At 38.9% G+C, this 19,303-nt stretch overlaps 2 protein-coding genes across 2 annotated transcripts; one reads left to right on the top strand and one right to left on the bottom strand.

Moving 5' to 3' along the window:
* Positions 1-445: 445 nt before the first annotated feature.
* Positions 446-17,944, bottom strand: Prx5 (Peroxiredoxin 5). The gene is made up of 2 exons (XM_065220669.1): positions 17,668-17,944; positions 446-942 (listed from the first exon to the last, which is right to left on the bottom strand). Exons 1-2 carry the CDS (start codon positions 17,785-17,787, stop codon positions 484-486), a joined length of 579 nt encoding a protein of 192 aa, XP_065076741.1. The 5' UTR covers positions 17,788-17,944; the 3' UTR covers positions 446-483.
* Positions 3,182-4,902, top strand: LOC135700168 (uncharacterized). Its single transcript, XM_065220588.1, has 2 exons — positions 3,182-3,419; positions 3,506-4,902. The coding sequence occupies exon 2, from the start codon at positions 3,512-3,514 to the stop codon at positions 4,730-4,732; it is 1,221 nt and encodes a 406-aa protein (XP_065076660.1). The 5' UTR covers positions 3,182-3,419; positions 3,506-3,511; the 3' UTR covers positions 4,733-4,902.
* Positions 17,945-19,303: the final 1,359 nt, after the last annotated feature.

Below are 19,303 nucleotides of genomic sequence, written 5' to 3'. Positions count from 1 at the left end.
TATTTTCTTCAAGGGGACCTACAAAAGTAACACTTATTGGATTTAATTTTTTGCAAACGCCCGACCACGAATTTTCGATATCAAAATCGTTTTTGTTTTTGTGATGAGACGTTCTTTGAATAACAAGAAGAAACTGTTCCAAGCAAAAGCTTCCGTATGTCCTCAGTAGGTATCGAATTTGAATACAGGATATTTTCATACTCCTGTTTAAGCATACATTTTAAAGTATTTCTCCAATAGTTTTATTTTAACGATAAATTTAGTTCTTAGTAATTGATCCGCTTAGATATATTGTATTGGGGTGTGTCTTATTAAAGACGGGAGATTTAACGATTTTTATTGGTGCAGCAGTGTTCTGGATCACATGCAGATATTGTTTCTTCAATTGGATTGTGCTCTAACACGGTGCATTGGTATGACACATTCAAACGACGCTTTTTGGCGATAAATTTTATCCTTTGTATGTGATCCGTCCAGGAGGCTTTAGACCTTGATCTTGTCTGCCAACGAGCAAGACAGACCGGTACCATCGGGTTCAACATTCAGTGTCTTGATGACGCCATCTTCCAGCACCATCGAATAGCGCTTGGAACGTAGCCCACCCAGTGGTGGTAAATCAGCGCCCAGTTCCAGCTGTTTGGTGAAAACGGCAGCCGGGTCGGCTAGCATACGTACCTTGCCGGCAGTGCTGTGCTGCTTGCCCCAGGCGGACATAACGAACGGGTCGTTTACCGAGATGCACACTATTTCGTTTACTCCGGACGATTTAATGGCATCGGCCCTGTCGACGTAGCCTGGCAGATGAGTCTTGGAGCAGCCGGGTGTGAAGGCTCCGGGAACGGCAAACAGAACCACCTTCTTTCCGGCGCACAGATCGGCAATGTTGACCTTGTTGGCCGGGGAATCCTCGAACAGATCGATCGATGGGACTTTGTCGCCTTCCTGTTGGGAGAACAAAATAGAAGGGTCAGGATATAAGTTATTTATCGTTCGTTTCAGCAGGTGTGTAGGATATTAATTATTCAACGCTGGAAAGGGGGAGACATTTCATGGCTAACTCATATTGAATGGTTCGGTAATGGAACGTTAGTCATATATGCAACTATCTAGCAAAGTGTGCAAGTCATGCTGATGATACCGGCAGTTTAGCCGTGAAGGTTAGTTAATACGTCATAGAATATGTAGCATGTTCAACAATGTCATTCACAAACTTTATCCTGGTTTGGCTAATATTATCTTGTGTCTTGTTCAGATTACATAGTTATAACATTGTAATATGTTTATTTTTTCGAGAGTTCACCAACATTACTTTTAATATGCTATTATTACCACGTTTGGGCTCTCTATATAATACACAGTACTAATGGGCTGGCACTAATGAACAAAAGGATGAATGGACAAACGGTCATTAGAACAAAATATCGACAGATAAAAGGATGAAATTAGAAAAGGTCGACAGATAAAAAGTCGAAAGACAAAAGGTCTAAAGGGAAAACAATTTGAACAAAATGTCGAAAGGATGTAGCCAAAAGCAGATGTAGGTATGGGGATTTTTGTTTTTATTATAATAGAATAATGTATTGCCGAAGCCGTCATTTACCTTATATATTCTGAAACTGATTTTTTATACTATTAATCTATTTTCAACAATTAAATGGAATTTTATACTGTTTCCCTTCTTTGACCTCTATTCGTTCTTTAACATTTGGTTTTTAGATGACTTGTCAGAACATTAATTTTGAATGAAGTAATACGAGCTCGAGCTACTTCTATTCAATATTTCATTCATAGGAAGACGTACATTCTAACTAAAGGTTTTGGATTTTTGTCCATTCGATCTTTAGTCCTTTAGTCCCTATTGACCATCTTTCCGTTCCACATTCTTTGCCTTTTGACCATCTTTCGACTTTTTTTTATCGATTCTATATAAGTAAACTTGAAAAAAATGTGGTAAACTGGAAAATTTGTAGCCCTAATTTACACGGCGAATGAGAACGACTCAAATTTGAGTTTAGTTCACTCATAATCGCCAAAAGTGCAGGAACTCAGCGATGAGTAAAATTTGTCCCATGGTTTTCTGTGGAAAACCTAAAAAATCTGCCGGAAAATGAGGAAATTGACGAAAATTTTATTCTGTCTCGGAGTAGTACCAATAGACTGAGTGAATCCAATCTTTACTTTTCTCAAATTCGGGAATTTTTCCCTGGAAAATCCTGGAAAAACCTGGGAAAACATGAGGCAAATTAACTCATCGCTGAGTTCCTGCACTTTTGGCGATTATGAGTGAACTAAACTCAAATTTGAGTCGTTCTCATTCGCCGTGAATATTTTATGTGATCCTGATAAATGAAAAATCAGTGCCAACATTTCAAAGGGGCGTAATTGCATTTGTAAACAATGGCTTTAGCCGTCGATTTTTCGCGAATAAAAGCTCACTCATGAAAAATAATGACACCAGCAGGTAGAGGAATGTTTCCTCTACCAGCTAGCATTGTTATTTTGGAGAGGTAAGATTTCATTCGCGAGAAATTGACGGTTAAAGTCATTGTTTACAAAAGCAATTACGCCCCTTTGAAATGTTGGCACTGAAATCATCGAACTTATAAAAATTTATTGCAGCATTGTAGACGACACGCCCGGCGTCGCTGCCAATACACACGCTTACTTCAGCTTACTCACAAGATGAGTCTATCATACTCACTTTCGTCTGATGTATCGAGTTTAAAAATGCTATGGTTAATTTGCTTAACGACGTGTTCTGGGTATCATCCAAACCATTTGTGGAATAGTTCATTCTTTTGGGTTATCATACGTTTATGGTAATTTTTTTATAAGGATTGTCAAAAAGTGAGTAAACGAGAAATTTCAAACTGAGTAAAAGCCATGCAGTAAGCAAAATGCGACCCGTGTCGGTACGGCGGAATTACAGCACAAAAAGGGGTGGAAATGAATTCAAATATATATGAATAGCTTCCAGAAACGATTTTCTAGGAATCCGGAGTACGAAATTTAATTTTTTGTTTAAAAACAAACAAAAACAAAAAATTAAACAGCTGAAAATATTGCAGGGTGGGATTAACGCAGTCTGCGCGAGAACACCGTTTACTCAAAAGATAAATGAGCATGTTCGGCACAATTTTGAGTTGTTGTGAGATACCGTGCAGGTCGCTTTTCTGGTTTCTTTAGACAGTGTAAACAAACGTTCTTGGCTTGACCGGATTTCTTTCCGGCGTTTACTGTTCCAGAAGACGTGTTCGTAGTGAATCCGTCCAACCACCCTGAAGATATTCGGAAGCGTAATTCAGTGTTTATATGCAAAAAACGGCGCCTCGACGATTATAAAACCAATCTTGTTCCACGTGTAGTGAATACAAACCACTAGCCGGAACCTATTCCGCCTCCTGCTTCGGCGTTCATTGGTTAGTAATTTATAATTAATTAGCCTCACGAAATCGGCAATTGCAGCACAGTTAATCGTTCTATTTCGTTCCGAAAATCTATTTAGTGAACAATGGCGTCGGTTGAAGTTCCCGGAAAAAATGGCAGCAACAACAACATTCCTGGCAAAACAAAGCTGGTGGTGCTAAGGTTGGAACATGCTGAAAACGTATCGCTGCCAAAGAACCCCTTTCTGATCCGTAAATCAGTCGAGCAAATTGCGGGGAAAATTGAGGGTGGTTTTCCCGACAACGGGGGAGCTCGCTATACTTTAAAGGTGAGCAACCCCGAGCAGGTCAAAGCATTGCTGCAGATGGACAAACTAACCGATGGCACCCCAGTCATAGTTACGGAACATCTGGACAATAATGTGACCCGTTGCGTAGTAAAGTGCCGTGAGCTGATGGATCTAACGGAGGAGGTTCTTTTGGAAGAAGTGGCTGCCCAAGGTGTTATCGGCGTTCGGAAAATAACCAGAAAATCCGAAGATGGCTTACAGGAGGAAACACCGAGTATCGTTCTGTCCTGCTCCGGACAAACTGCTCCAGAATATGTATTTTTCGCTTATTTGCGAGTTAAAACCAGTCCTTACTACCCAGAGCTCATCCAGTGCTACAAATGCTGGCAATTCTGGCATATAAAGCCAAATTGTTCCTGCGACCCAATGTGCGGTACATGCTCCGGCCCTCATGACACGGTGATAGGGAAGATCTGTCCGACCAAACCCTACTGCAAGAAGTGCGAGTCTGACGAACACCCTATCTCAAGCCGGAAGTGTCCGAAATACGTCGTCGAAAACACAATCGCCAGGATTAAGATTGATAGAAACATTTCCTACGACGCTGCCAAGAAGGCATACGAGGAAGCAAAGGTCAAATCCGTTGATGTTTTGATGCAGAAGCTTGCCGATTTGGAAATGATGATGAAAAACAACGACAAAACTGTAGTAAACTCTAAATCCGTGGAAGGTCTGCTGCAAAAGTTCACCGACTTGGAACTGATCATCAAGGAAAAGGACCGCGAGATTCAGGTGCTGAGAGGAATTTTCAACACCATGCAGCAAGCTCGGAAGCCGACAGGTGATGACCAGCCAACAGTACAGCCGAAGTCCAAATCCAAACAGGAAGTGCCATCAAAGACTGTCGTCAACCCATCGAAGGCAGAAACGAAGCAGAAGCAGAACCAAACATTGGTCGAAGATCAGCAGTTTGGTTCGACCGTGGGAGACTCCAAAACCACTGGGAAACCAGCTGGACGATCCGGTAAGAAAAAACGAGGCAAGGCTAAGAAGTAACCGATTCGCCTCGACTGGATTCATCATTTTGATCGTATTGCAACCACAACATTCCTACCGAAACTTATGATTAAGACAGCAAAATAATCTTCATTATCCTAAATATTCTTGAAATACATTTTGCGTTTATTGATTTTGATTTTAAATTATGCAGAGCCGAAATCCTTTCATCAAAGTCAGAAATCTTTTGCCAGAACGTTTGACACGTTGCTGTTGAGCATTTGTATTTTTGTATGTAGGTACTAGGCCACTGAATTTAGGGAAACTAATTCCCGGTGGTCCAACATATTTTTCCCGGTTTTACTGAAAAATGGTTATTTTAAATGCAGAAACTCTCCTCCCTCTAGTGAGAATCAAAGTTGATTTCCAGAATATTGATAATTTCTTGTTTCATAAATGACAACAATTTAGATAATTTTATGAAGTCCGAAATTGAGGCTAGGTAATTTTTTTCACATTCTTGCACCCATATTCTTGTTTTCGTTCGAACCGTATTTTCCGTACAAAAAAAAGTTTTTTTGTATGGAAAATACGGTTCGAAAGAAAACAGGAATATGGGCGTTGATCTTTGTGAGATGTTAGACTGGCGCATTTTAAAGATTTCAGATTTTAGGATTCTGACACTCCGAAGCATTGGATAGATAATTATGATGAGAATGCCAAATGAGTTTTGAGTGGAATTGTAGGGATGATTATAAAGGAATTCTGGGGAGACTTTCAATGGAATTTGATTAATAGAAATTTCAGGTAATTTTGAGAAGTATTTCAAGAAAATTATAAGGTGAACGACTGCGAACCACTATAGATGAATTCTAAGGTAGATCTGAATAGAGTATGGGGATTATGAGAAGTATTCAAGGTAACTCAAAAGCAATTCAGAAGGGAATTCAAGGAGCATTCCAAGGGGATTCAAAATGAATTCAACCACGATGCAAACTTAACTTATATGGCTACACTCCTGAAACTACAAAATTCTGCGGGGAGCTGCAACGAACTATTCTTCTCTTAAATAAAGAATAAAAAAAAAAAAAAAATGCAACGAACTATGGATAATAATTCCAAGAGAATCTAAATCATAATATAGCTAAAAAAGAAGAAGTTTAAGCTAGTTTGAAGAAGTTTCAATTCCGATAGGAATTAATAAGTATTTTGAAGAACAAAAAAATCCAAAATCCGCACAAAACAAAAAAGCAGAAGAACCGAGTTTAAACAACTCCGCCTAGCACGGATATACGCCAAAAACAGGATATCATCATATACTACCAAAACATCATAGGCGGAATGAATTTTGAACGTTCACGGGTACCTGTTAGCTGTATCGAACCGTTGCTACACTATAAAATTGTATTAATCGAGACATGGCTAGACTAGAGTCTCGAACGCTTTCCAGCCAGTGAGTACGAGGTATTTCGCTGTATTGAGTGGCATTTTAATGCTAACAGACACTACTATGCTTACTCTTCCTAGAGGCAAAATTTGGGTTCGCTACCTCATTTCTGTTTCATTTTATCGTCAAAAAACTATGTGTGTGCCAACTGACCAAACATAGCTCAATGTTACATACGACACCTGACTTCTATGGGGGTGTCAATCGTCGTATGCAACAAATTTGACAGAAGCGTAAGCACTGTTACATAAGACCTGTTGTTTTTTTCCAAATTTTGTAAATATTCAATGTAAAACGGTTGTGGGTGGTCTATAAAATGGTAACTACGCTTTTCGTGAGTCATTACTCCTAATAATACATTTTTAAACCGCTAAAAAGTGCACGGTCGAATATAAAAAGTACGGCATGTAAAAGGTCGTATAATATTGATTGGTCAAAAAAACGTTTGTTTTTCAACAGGAACACAATCAATACCTTACTCAGCTGATAGCAACACTCCTGAGATGTTGGTTAAGGCCTGTATAGAGATCGAAGCGAAGCGAAAATCTCATACAAAATACTACATTTTTCACCTGCGTGAAAAACGCAATTGGCAAATATTTCGCTTCGCTTTGAACTGTAAACAGATACGAACCAGCGAAATCTAATTTTGTGGATCGTATCTTTTTCGCTTACGTTTATTTTTTTTTCGCGCATGCAGCGCACGCAAAAAGAGCAGCAGCTAAGCGAAAAGTTGACGTTTCGGGAGAGCGTATCTGTCAGATTTTCACTTCACCGGAGGTGTAAACTGATCGATTTCGTTTCACATGAACTGTAAACTGCGAAAAAAGGAAACTGAAAATGTTCCACACACATTTTTTCAAAACCTTTTTCGCTAGCAAAATTTCATGATTTTTCGCGTGCTTCAAATTTCGTTTCGCTTCGATCTGTATACTTGGCTTTAATGGGAATTTTGAAAGAATTATTAATCTCATTGAAAATAAAAACAATTTTTTGATCACCAAAACAAAACACCCCGTCTCTCTCGAGGGGGGCGACACATCTAAATCTAAATACTTGCATCGCGCATCATCTTTTTGCAGGAAATCTTCAGAACCGTCAATCTTCTTTTTATCTACTCAGCTGTGCGAGCAGCTAGTCACAGCACAACACAATCTTTCCTGCAGCGTAGATAGAGTCGTCCCCCTCGGTCTCTCTAATTGGCAAAAATGTTACATACGACCAAATCAAAAAGGACTCCAGAATTCTGCTTTGGTCACTCATTTGAGCTAGCAGTCATCGTCAACACGATGAAAAACTACCCAAAATTCTGGATCAGCAATAGAAAAGGGACCCATCAGCATTTGTAAACAAACCGTTCCAAAGCCCCGTTACTCACAAAGCGAAGGCCACCCACGCAAACCAACACCATCATAGGATAGGGGAAACTTCCACCAACACGATGATGGTGTTGCTTTGTGTGGGCGGTCTTCGATTTGTGAGGAATGGGCTTTGGAACGGTTTGTTTACAAATGCTGATGAGCACTTTTCTATTGTTGATCCAGAATTAAGTTCAATTCCGGGATTCAGCCCAATAACCCAAATTTGAGTAAATCGCACATAGTTTCCATTTAATAACAGCAAAAATAGTTACTCTTACGTATATTCTAGTCAAAATTAAGTTTAATTCACGTAAATTTGAGAACATGTAATTTACTCAAAAGTTACCATATCGACGGGTCGAATCTCCATGTTCATTTTTTGACAAAAATAAAGAGTGCAAGTGAGAGGCTGAACTCAATATTATGTAAAAAGAACTCAAATTTTGGGTAGAAAGGCAAACCATGTCAATTGTCAGTGACAATGCTGTCTGAGACGAACATGTCAAGAGCAAATTTTCATTATGTCGAAAGTTTTGATGAGCATGAGCATGATTGACCGCCCACGGTGGCTGCTCTGTTATTTTCAGATCAGCTGCAATTACCAACAGAATGATGTTTGGGCAAGGGGTAATCAACTCTGCACACTGTGCCGAAACACAGCATGGCACACTATCCGGCTCTTTAGAACACACGTTGAGAAATAGGATACAAATAATATAATATCTAGTATAATATAAAACGGTATCGCTGTCGATTGTTGACGTTTTGCCACTTGAATATCTTTTCTTTTCAGAACCAACAAAGTTTATCTCATCCAATTCGTAGCGAAAATCCCAGCGGCTCGAGGTTTCGCCCAGAATAGCTTCTATTCGGGCCTCACTCCAACAGAGTTCTTCCATACCATGGTCAGTAAAAAGGGTCGATACGACAGTCAAGACGGTCAAAATGGGTTTCCTCTAGCAACGGTTGATTAAATGCCTGTAAGACCGTCCAATACGACGATACGGTGCGGAATGCGATCGGCTAACTGAATGGACAAAAATTCTCTGAACGACGACAATATTCTGCTAGCAGCGGAGTGTTTTTGTTTTCTTTTACATTTTTTTCACGACCAACAACAGAAATGAGCACATCAGCTATTGCGAACAAAACTTCGGAAACACTTTTCTCGTGACTCAAGGCTCGCCTACGCAAACTAACACCATCTTCAGGTTGGAGAAAGTTTCCCCTATCCGATGGTGCCGGTAATTGGCGAGGAAAGAATAATCAACATTTTGTTTATAAAAGTTGATAGTACCTTATCAATTGTTGGTCTAAAATATATTGAATTGGTTCCGCTTTATGATAGATCGAAATTCTATCCGCCAGACTATGAATATAGCGACTATAGGTGCAATGGGTTTTCTGCCAATCAGTCAATTATAAGGCCGTGCTCAACTCGAAATTTTGATCCACGGCAAAGGAGGTTTCGGTGGGGTCAGTAGATCCCGCATGACGACACTAATGTCGTTTTCGTTTTTGCGGTGTAGCACCGGTGTAGCTACACCGCAAAAACGAAAACGACATAAGTAATTTGTTGTTCGGCAAGATCCCATGGGCGTACAGATGAACAACAACAACCACAGGGTACTGCCTGCAGTTAAACGGTTGAACTGCACATGCGAAGCTTTTTTTGGATCGCCCACCATTTCCAGAGTATGACAGATATGAAGTGGGGGGACATTTGATGGGTTTCACTGGCTTTTGATTGGTGGCTATTGGTTTTGATTGGTGTTACATTGTGGAAGGTTGCACCGTTTCACTACTGCAAAGGATCGTGAACTTTGTAGGCTTAAGGTTCAATTTACTTTGATGCTTTTTCGAAAAATTCAAGAGCAGTTTTTTTCGACGCATTAGTCCAGATTGCAAAATGCTCGCACTATTCGATTCCTTTTGCTATTCTACACAAAATGACGCGAGCTTTTAGCAATCTGAAAGAATGCGTCGAAAAAAACTGCTTTTGAATTTTTCGAAAATGCATCAAAGTAAATTGAACCTTAAACGTGGTAATTGGGTGGTCGTATGAGACATCAGCGATACGATAGGTTTGAATGATGTCTTCGATGTCACGTACTTTTAAGTCGATCAGAACTGTTTCTAGGATGTTGTTTCTAGGGCGGGATTGAACCATAGAGGTAACTCTAAGACCAGAAGGTCCCGAAGAAACGAGCTCAACTTTTTGGCTCAGCTCTGGTACTCTTTTCGGTCCCAAGCTAATCGATTCACCCCTCGAAACATACGAAAATCTACTAACCCCTCATTTTATCTGTCAAACTTTCATACCGAATCAAAACAAACATAGTGTAGTACTGGAATTTATACTAGCATGGGGTACGTTAGTCGATTTGCTTGGGACCAATAGGCTAGTCAAGTAGTGAGCCAATTTAAAATCGTTAGTTTCGTATTGATTGTTGCTTGTAGGTCCCGAAAAAAAGAGCTCAACTTTTTGGCTCAGCTCTGGTACTATCTTCGGTCCCAAGCTATTCGATGCATCCTTCGAAACATAGGAAAATCCACGAGCCCCTCATTTTATCTGTCAAACTTCCATGGCAAATCAAAACAAAAATCGTGTAGTACTAGAATTTCGACTAGAATGGGGTACGTTAATCGATTTGCTTGGGACCAATAGGCCAGTCAAGTAGTGAGCCAATTTAAAATCGATAGTTTCGTATTGATTGTTGATTCTACTGGCGAGCTGGTGAAAATTTCGTCCACCACCAATCAGGCTACACCTTCGCTTCTGCACAGGTTTCTTGTGGACGGGTTGTATAGGCTAAATTGCTTCCAATTCCTCTTTAACTGCCCAATCCGCTCTCTTTCTAATGAGAAAGAAACTTAATATTTGCCATGAACCAGGGCCATGAATTAGAGAAATTGAACATGTTAACACAAACACAAAATTCGAGGGGGGGCGACCCATCTAAATCTCAATTCTAGATGCTCAACAAATCTCACACTAGCGAATAAATCTTCAAAAAAACTTCTTTCATTTCTCGAATCTACTTGCATCGCGCATCATATTTGTGCAGGAAATCTTCAGAATTGTCATCAATCTTCTTTCTATCTACTCAGCGTGCGTGCAGCTAACCACGGCAAAACACATGTTTTCTTGCATCGTAGATAGAGTCGCCCCCCTCGACAAAAGTCTATCTTTAGGGTTGTCAAACTCATGGGACATTGAACGATCGGCACAACGCTTGGAACAGCTTTCGGCACTGCTAAATCTTTTGGCATAGATTAAGGTGTGCAGAGTTGAATACCCCTTTTGTTTGGGACTAACATTCATCCTCAATGTGTAAACACTGGAGATCTAATATTTATTTATTTTTTCCCTCGAAAAGAACTAAACTTATTTTTGTTCGCATCTTCCGTCATGTTACGGCGCCCTTCGTCTGAGGCATAAAATCTCCAATTCAATGTTTATAGTGATCATATATGATGTGTAGGTTTTGTTAATTGCATCCGCTCTTTGTCCATCGTGGGGTTGCTGGGATACAATTCCTTTTCACTACTCGTTGTTGTATGATAGTGTGATGAAGTTCGTCTCTTTCGCAGTTCCCTGTAATCCTGGAGCGGTATAGAACCATCGCGATCGACATCCATTCGGTGATATCTATGTGCCTAACCGATTCCTCCACCTTCTCATACTGAGACTTGATGATGGCACTCTTCAGCAACGTGTTATTTCGGCGTAGAGTTCGTTAGGGGAAATCTTCAAAGGCTGTTCTCCCACTTCTAAAGATCTTTTTTTTCAAAATCTACTCTACATGCGATAACGGATGCCAATAAAATTGATCCAATCACCCTTAACCAATTTAGAGTAAACGATTATAAAAACTCCATTTGTGAATGAAGCTTGATGCTGAACTTGATTAATAAAGTCTGGTAAATTCGCGAAATATGTCTAATTTTCTTTAAAATTGACGCAGCGGATGAAAATTGCTTCCATCACCCAATAAAGTTTTGTTTTGATGACCGAAAAGTTATTCCTACTTCCAATTAAACACATATAATCTCATAGTGATAGCAATGTTTATCATATTAAGCATGGTTTTAATCATAAAAAGCAGATCGCTAGCTTTCATGCTAAAAAATACTGGTTTTTTAGTCAAAAGTTTGCTTTGCTTAATTTCCTATCCATATGGGGCTGATATGCGATTATGGGCAGTATAGCGCTGCGACGTTATCTCAAATCAATTCTGTCGGTAACGAGAACAATCGTAGCTTAGACCTCTGTTTCGTAAGCACTCAGAATACGGTTCCGTTCATCTCTTCAGCTCCTTCTCCATTCGTAAAGAAAGATACTCTCCTCCATTAGTTATTACTGTTGACGATTCCGGGTTTCGAAAACATCCTCGGTGTCTTACAATTTCCGAAAAGCCGATCATCGTAGCCCTGCCGACCAAGAGAGCCACGTTGAAGAAATTCACTACGTTAAGCTCAATTACACTAGTTTACAAAACAACATAAAAAGTGTGAACTTTAGTGGTTGACCAACGTTTCTAATGCAAAATCCTACGCTGAATTCAATGCCGTGGTCAGAAAAAATTAAAGTAGAGCCATTTTTGAGATATACAAAATATTTGATTTTTTGAATTTTGGACAAAAGTACGATTACTAAAATGTCAATATCTTTGGAATTAGTGCACCAATTTTTTTTATGAAAATGAAGCTAAATAAATTTGCTATCGTTCACTAGAATATTATGTCTTAATTAAAAATTTTGGAGTCATTTAAAAATTTACAGCATTTTTTTTTATTTTTCCTGCGAATTTTTAATAAAAATCTTGTTTTAATCAACATTTTTAATGGGATAAAAAGATTCAAAAAATCATTTCATAACTTATTCTTAAAGTCCATTAAAAACTGGAGAAAATGAGCCTTTAATGGATGAAATCGGTTGGAAATTGTCGAAGTTATGAAATTTTTTGTAAAATAATGGAAATCGAATGTTCCTAGATTGGCCGTTGTCCCGCTCCTAGGTTCATGCACCACTTCCAGTTAGCCTTTCTGCGGACGTGTACGCATACGGTGCATTTCACTAACACTACCAGCTGTCACGCAAAATTAAATGGGATATTTTCAACAATATAATTTACGCTAGTGTTTGTGAGACCGCTCGGCGAGAACTTAACGCAACCAACTCAATTTGACAGCTTTCTTTCTTTAACATTGCTTAACGATGTATACGACAAAACGTGAATTCAAGTGTAAAAATGATCCTCAAAAGTTTTGTTACGCGTGTGGCAACTATATATTTACAAAATCGGTCAATTTCACTGCTTCGTTGCAAACTGCATACAGGCTTTATTTTAAAATTGATCCTGGAGACTTTGACGAACCGTGGATTCCAAAAGTATTATGTAGTTCGTGCAAAACGTGCTTGGCTAGGTGGATGTCAGGCGCAAGGTAAATTGATTTTTTGAATAACTTTCATATTTGTTCTTTCCTGATCGACATTATCTTACTTCATCTATTTTTGATAAGTGTTAATGTCTTACTTACTAACTCACTTATTTGTTATCTGTCAGTCGCTATTTGTCCTTTGACATGCCCACCATATGGCGTCGACCGTTTTGTCATGCAAAGGATTGTTATTTCTGCTTGACAAAAGTTAAGCAACAAGGACGTCACAAAACAGTTGAGTATCCACAAGTGGCTTCTATGACAAAACCTGTTCCACATTTAAGTTCGGTCCCGTATCCTGTTTATCCAAAGCGGAAACGAGCGCCCTCTGTTGAATCGACCGTTACAAAAAGTGAGGAGAAATTCAAGGAGGAATGCGAGGAAGACTTCGAGGTGGAATTGGAAAGAAACCCAACACTGTTTACACAATCCGAATTTAATGATTTGGTGCGAGATCTCGACTTATCGAAGGAGAAATCCGAATTGCTGGCATCACGCTTGAAAGAACACAACATGCTGAGCAAGGAGGTCAAAATTTCTTATCACAGGAATCGTCACAAGAAATTTGACAAATATTATTCTACAAAGGACAAGGCATGTTTTTGCCGTGACGACTTCAATTTGGTGAGCGATATGATCCAGCTGAATGGCGTTTATTCATCGATAGCAGCAAGTTGAGCTTGAAAGCCGTTTTACTGCATCAAGGGAATGAGAAACCTTCTATTCCATTAGCTCATGCCGTTAATATGAAGGAAACGTATGAATCAATGGCTCTATTGCTCAATTTGATAAATTACAATCAACACAATTGGAAAATTTGTTCCGATCTTAAAGTGGTTGCCATGTTGACTGGATTGCAACAGGGATACACAAAATATATGTGTTTTTTGTGTAAATGGGACAGTCGAGCTCGTAAGGAACACTACGTCCGAAAAGATTGGCCAAAACGGGATAATTTCACAATTGGTAAAGACAACGTTAAAAATGATCCTCTTGTGGTAAAAGAACGCATAATACTTCCACCACTGCATATAAAACTTGGGCTATTCAAAAATTTCGTCAAAGCGTCTCAAAAAGAAGGGCCGGCATTCCAGTACTTGAAATCAGTATTTCCAAATTTATCTGACGCAAAGATAAAGGAAGGTGTATTTGTTGGCCCACAGATCAAAAAACTGCTCAATGATTCCGCATTCAATACAGTTTTGACACCAGATGAGGAAGAAGCGTGGAAATCGTTCCAGCGTGTTGTCACAACTTTTTTAGGAAATTTCAGAAGCCCAGATTATGAGGAAGCCGTCGATGAATTGCTCAAAAATTATGAGAAAATATTGTGTTTGTTACATATAATTAATTTCAAATCCTTTTATTTCACTGAACACAGGTGTGAATATGTCTTTGAAGATACATTTCCTACATTCTCACATGGATTTTTTCCCGGAAAATCTTGGTGACGAGAGTGATGAGCACGGCGAACGTTTTCACCAACAAATGAAGATGATGGAACGTCGTTACCAAGGGTTTTGGGATGAAGCAATGATGGGTGACTATTGTTGGTTTCTGATTCGAGAAACAAGTTCAAAAGATCGAAGACAAAGTCATTCGATTCTCAATCATTTTTAATAAAACCTAAATAAATTTCTTTTGTATCAACTCGGTTTTAAATCCTGATATGCCTTAATCAAATTGATATGTAGAGAAAAGAATCTCCCATGAAAACTTTACATGCGATTTGGATGCTTACAACGACACCTAGAAAAGGAACTCTAAAGCTGTTGTATTTCAGCAACATTTTTAAGTGTTTTACAAAAATGCTCATAACTTCGACAATTTCCAACCGATTTCATCCATTAAAGGCTCATTTTCTCCAGTTTTGAATGGACTTTAAGAATAAATTATGGAATGATTTTTTGAATCTTTTTATCCCATTAAAAATGTTGATTAAAACAAGATTTTATGGAAAATTCGCAGGAAAAATAAAAAAAAATGCTGTAAATTTTTAAATGACTTCAAAATTGAATTTTTAATTAAGACATAATATTCTAGTGAACGATAGCATTTTTATTTAGCTTCATTTTCATAAAAAAAAAGATTTAAAATTTGTGCACTAGTTTCAAAGATATTGACATTTTAGTAATCGTACTTTTGTCCAAAATTCAAAAAATCAAAATTTTTGTATATCTCAAAAATGGCTCTACTTTAATTTTTTCTGACCACGGCATTGAATTCAGCGTAGGATTTTGCATTGGAAATGATCATCACCTTACCGAGTTCAAAAATGCTGTAAACTAGTGTTATCAGTTCAAGTGAGTCAGCCTACGTCGATGCTACTTGCATCATCTGCGAGGAATTCAAAGGAAATTCAAGTCGCACCCGAAATCTTTCTGGAAGTACGTGAAGGAGCAGCGCTAGAGTCCGGTCTACCTTCATCCATGATATTGAACGGCGAAGTCGCTTCCACTCCACAGGATGTCTGCCGCTTGTTCTCCAGCAAGCTTGCAAGTGTCTTGTTTGATGAGAGCTTAAACAACGAATACGTGACCCTAGCAGCAAGCAACGTTCCATTTTCCGGTCAAGCTCTGGGTTGTCAACGCCGAAGTGATAGCGACTGCCGCACTAAAACTAAAGCCTGCTTCCAAACCTGAACCTGATGGTGTTCCTTCAGTCTTTCTGAAGAAGCATATCGCTAACTTACTGTCACCGCTACAACATCTGTTCCGATTGTCCATCCCGTGTGGTATTTTTTCCATCAAAATGGAAATTTTCGCATATCAAGAGCCACATGTGAAAACGGCATACAAGCTTTTTGTAAACAAACCTTTGTAGGCCTAAACGAGGATTGCCCACGCAAACCAACAACATCATCGGGAAGGGGAAAGTTTGCTATACCGGATGATGTTGATGGTTTGCGTGGGTGTCATATGGGTAGCGATAAAAGGGCATAATAAGGTTTGTTTACAAAAAGCTTGTATGCCCTTTTCACATGTTGTTCTTGATATGTTCCCTGTATATAAAAAGGGTAGTAATCGGGACGTGGATAATAATCGTGAAATTACATCGTTGCTTAGTAACAATGTTATGCTGGTAATGCCACTACGTCGGACAAACTATGCAATCAATGGTGCAATAGGCGGACTGCAGCGAGTATTCAACCGGATTTCATCAGTTCATTCGATTTTCACCTGCCACGACAAACACTTCGGAGACGTTTCTCTTCATTCTTTTCTAGAAATGTAAATCGTCAATGTTTATGTTTTAACGTTCTGTAGTTTTAACTTATGACTTGAATTTTCATTTTAAATTAAACCATCATTGGGACCATATCGAGCCTGTTGATGTTGACAAATAAAAAAATATGTGTGTTTGTCAATAATCAACATTTTCAATGCCACCACACTGATGTTTTGCTTTTTCAAACCAGAATTGGCGCTGCTTTAAGCCTGTTGATGAAAAATATAAATTAAACTTTTTATGCCTTGTTGATAGTGATAAGACTCGGCTTTGTCCACCGAGGATGATCTTGAAACAAGGACAAAATGAGCTAGGTAGTTATTTTTCAGCTGTGATTCCTAACCTTTTATTCGCTGTTCTCTAGTTTGAAGTGGCTAAGACTAAAGAGCCTGAATTTATAAAGAGACGACACGTCAAAATTGAAACAATCGATTATCTGTCAAAGTCATAGGAAAACTTATTCCAATCGAGCAGGAGACCTGTCAAATGGATAAGGTGTCGCCTCTTTACCCAATTCAGTCTCTTTAGCTAAGACTAGGATTCTGATGCATGGGCATTATCGATGTTATTATATTATTGCTTGATTTTGTTTGGATGAAATCCGTTTTTGACTGACGGTGTTCCAACACTCCGAAGGGTATAAAAGGCGGGACCCTACAATTAGGGTCAGATCCTTGCGATAAATGCAAGAATGACAACTGTATCAACTGTATTCAACCAAAAACATGTTTAAATTTTCCATGGTGTGAATATCCGACCTGAGCATTTGATCCGAAAGCGCCGTAAATAAACTCGACAGGATGAGCTTTTTTGGAATCGAATAAACCAGACTTGATGAAACGCATAATTATTATAGCTCCCTTGAGGCGAGGATAATATAATGTAAATATCAAAAAAAAAAGGATAGGTTTGCACAGGTACAGGCACACCCGCACTCCCTCCAAGAGGACACCACTTTAATCCACTTCCTCATATGACGGCACAAAAAAAAGCACTGGGAAGGGTGGTTTTACAACTTTAACAATCCCACAAACATCACCCAATATTCCACGTATTAGCCAGTGTATTAACAAAAGCATGTCAGGGAACTGACGGCGAGGGCAGGAAAATTTGCATAATTAATGGATGCATACATAGCGGCACAAAACAAAATGATGGGATCGGAAACCTACTCATCCTCAGCGGCGGATGGAATACTGTCCTCTTGAAAAACGTTTGTTTGGTAATGATTTCTGTTTCTCAAGTACTTTTTGTTGTTTGTTATTACACAACGCACATCCAGAACTGTGTCGGTTTGTATTATTAGTTTCCCGGTGTCCATTGGGCATTTTTTTTTTCAAGTTCGTCGCCGCTACCATGTTCGGACGTCATTGCGCTGAATAAACCTTGTAGGTAGGTATTTTTATCACCGCAAAACAAACACATCTCCTCGCACACATCAAGGATTATGTAATGGTCGGAAGTATAGAATGATTTGAATATTGCTGATAAGACTAATGGAAAATGGCACTTACCTTAATCTGAACCATTTTAGACGTGTGGAATGAGAACCTTTGAACTGCTGCTGTTGATCGTCCGAGGTGCTTCAGTACACTGAACTTACTGGCGAAATTCTGCACTAGAAGCGGATGCATTGAGTTGTCGGAAGAACCGAAGAATATGGGGAGTAGGTAATAAAAGCACAGAAGACAAAACACACGCACGCGAACCGATCGAAGAACAAACTGGTGTTGTTCCTGTGTAGTATATATGGGCGGCTAAGGGGCGAATAATCAATGTGACTGAACGACTGCGGGGGAAATTACGTTCCTTTCTAGAGTGTAGCACGACAGGATCTCTTGACTCTTGCACTGGCTGACCGGATTTGCCTTTGTTTGTGTGCGGGAGTGGGGCGAAACGTCAAAACAATGCGATTTTACAAACATCTTCAAAGGTTTCGGAACGAGGGGCTAGTCAACAATCAATACGAAACTAACGATTTTAAATTGGCTCACCACTTTAGTAGCCTATTGGTCCCAAGCAAACGATTAACGTACCCTATTCTAGTTGAAATTCTATTACTACACTATGTTTGTTTTGATTCGCTATGAAAGTTTGACAGATAACATCAGGGGTGTGTGGATTCATGCAGAACATGCAGGGGTGAGCGAAATAGCTTGGGACTGCTTGGGACCGTTGTTCTGGTACTGAGTGAGCCAAAAATAATAATGATTTTCTTCGGGACCCAGTGGTCTTAGAGTTACCTCTATGGGCTAGTCCAGTGAACTGAGTTCTTTAATTTATATTGAAATAAAAAAATAAAAAATATAAATATTAATAATATCTTGAATAAATGTATCCTTCATTGTGGATTTTGACACTAACTGGAGGGCGTATTTTTTCTACACTCAAAAAATAAATCACATTTCCGATGGAAAATATCCATTAGAATTTCACATAACTTTCATGTGATCTCATAATTGGGTTCTTTAATTCTTAAAAATATATCGGTTTTTATATATCATCTGAAAGAGCTTCGTTTTCTGAGCACAGTGATATTTTTTTCGAACCCTCACACTTTCATCTTGATTTTTAAATCAAGATTTAAAGCAAAATAATAACTTCACTATTTGACACTAAACAGACAAACTGACAGCTCGCTCCCATACAAAGTGACACGTAGGGGCGCATTTTACAACAGAAATCGATACTTTGATCTGGCAACACAATCGATATTTTAACATTGGTAACGATTGGTAGCAATATTTTAAGAAAGATCTCTATAAACGATTCACGATTAGACTTTTAGCATCTTCACAATTATTCATGAAATGGTGACGATCGCTTTCGATTTTCTTATGAATGGCTTTGAAGATCGATGTATGGAAAATTAAAGAAAATTAACGAAATGGTTGGTCGGGTTCATGTCGGTTTGTCGGTGCCTACATATCGACCCATCAACTCATGAACCGGGACCAATGGCTTCCCTAATAAAAAATAACCATAAACGAACGATAACCCAAATCATTGAACTATTCCATAAATGGTTTGGATGATACCCAGAACACGTCGTTAAGCAAATTAACCATACAATTTTTATTAGGGATTCACTTCCCTTCCGAAAGAAGGCGTGATCCTCGGCACGATCAGAGATGTTATGCCTCAGAACAT

The sequence above is a fragment of the Ochlerotatus camptorhynchus genome, unplaced genomic scaffold (assembly GCF_037179485.1).
Source record: "Ochlerotatus camptorhynchus isolate MF236.1 unplaced genomic scaffold, CSIRO-AGI_Acam_v1.1 ptg000130l, whole genome shotgun sequence".
NCBI lineage: Eukaryota > Metazoa > Arthropoda > Insecta > Diptera > Culicidae > Ochlerotatus > Ochlerotatus camptorhynchus.
The sequence above is the reverse complement of the archived record's forward strand: the minus strand, read 5'-3'. Positions and strand labels throughout refer to the sequence as shown.

Coding starts and splice junctions, on each gene's coding strand:
- LOC135700168 (XM_065220588.1), top strand. CDS start 3,512: ATGGCGTCGGTTGAAGTTCCCGGAAAAAATGGCAGCAACAACAACATT.
- Prx5 (XM_065220669.1), bottom strand. CDS start 17,787: ATGCATCCGCTTCTAGTGCAGAATTTCGCCAGTAAGTTCAGTGTACTG. Junction 943..17,667: donor CTAAAATGGTTCAGATTAAG/GTAAGTGCCATT, acceptor TTCTCCCAACAG/GAAGGCGACAAAGTCCCATC.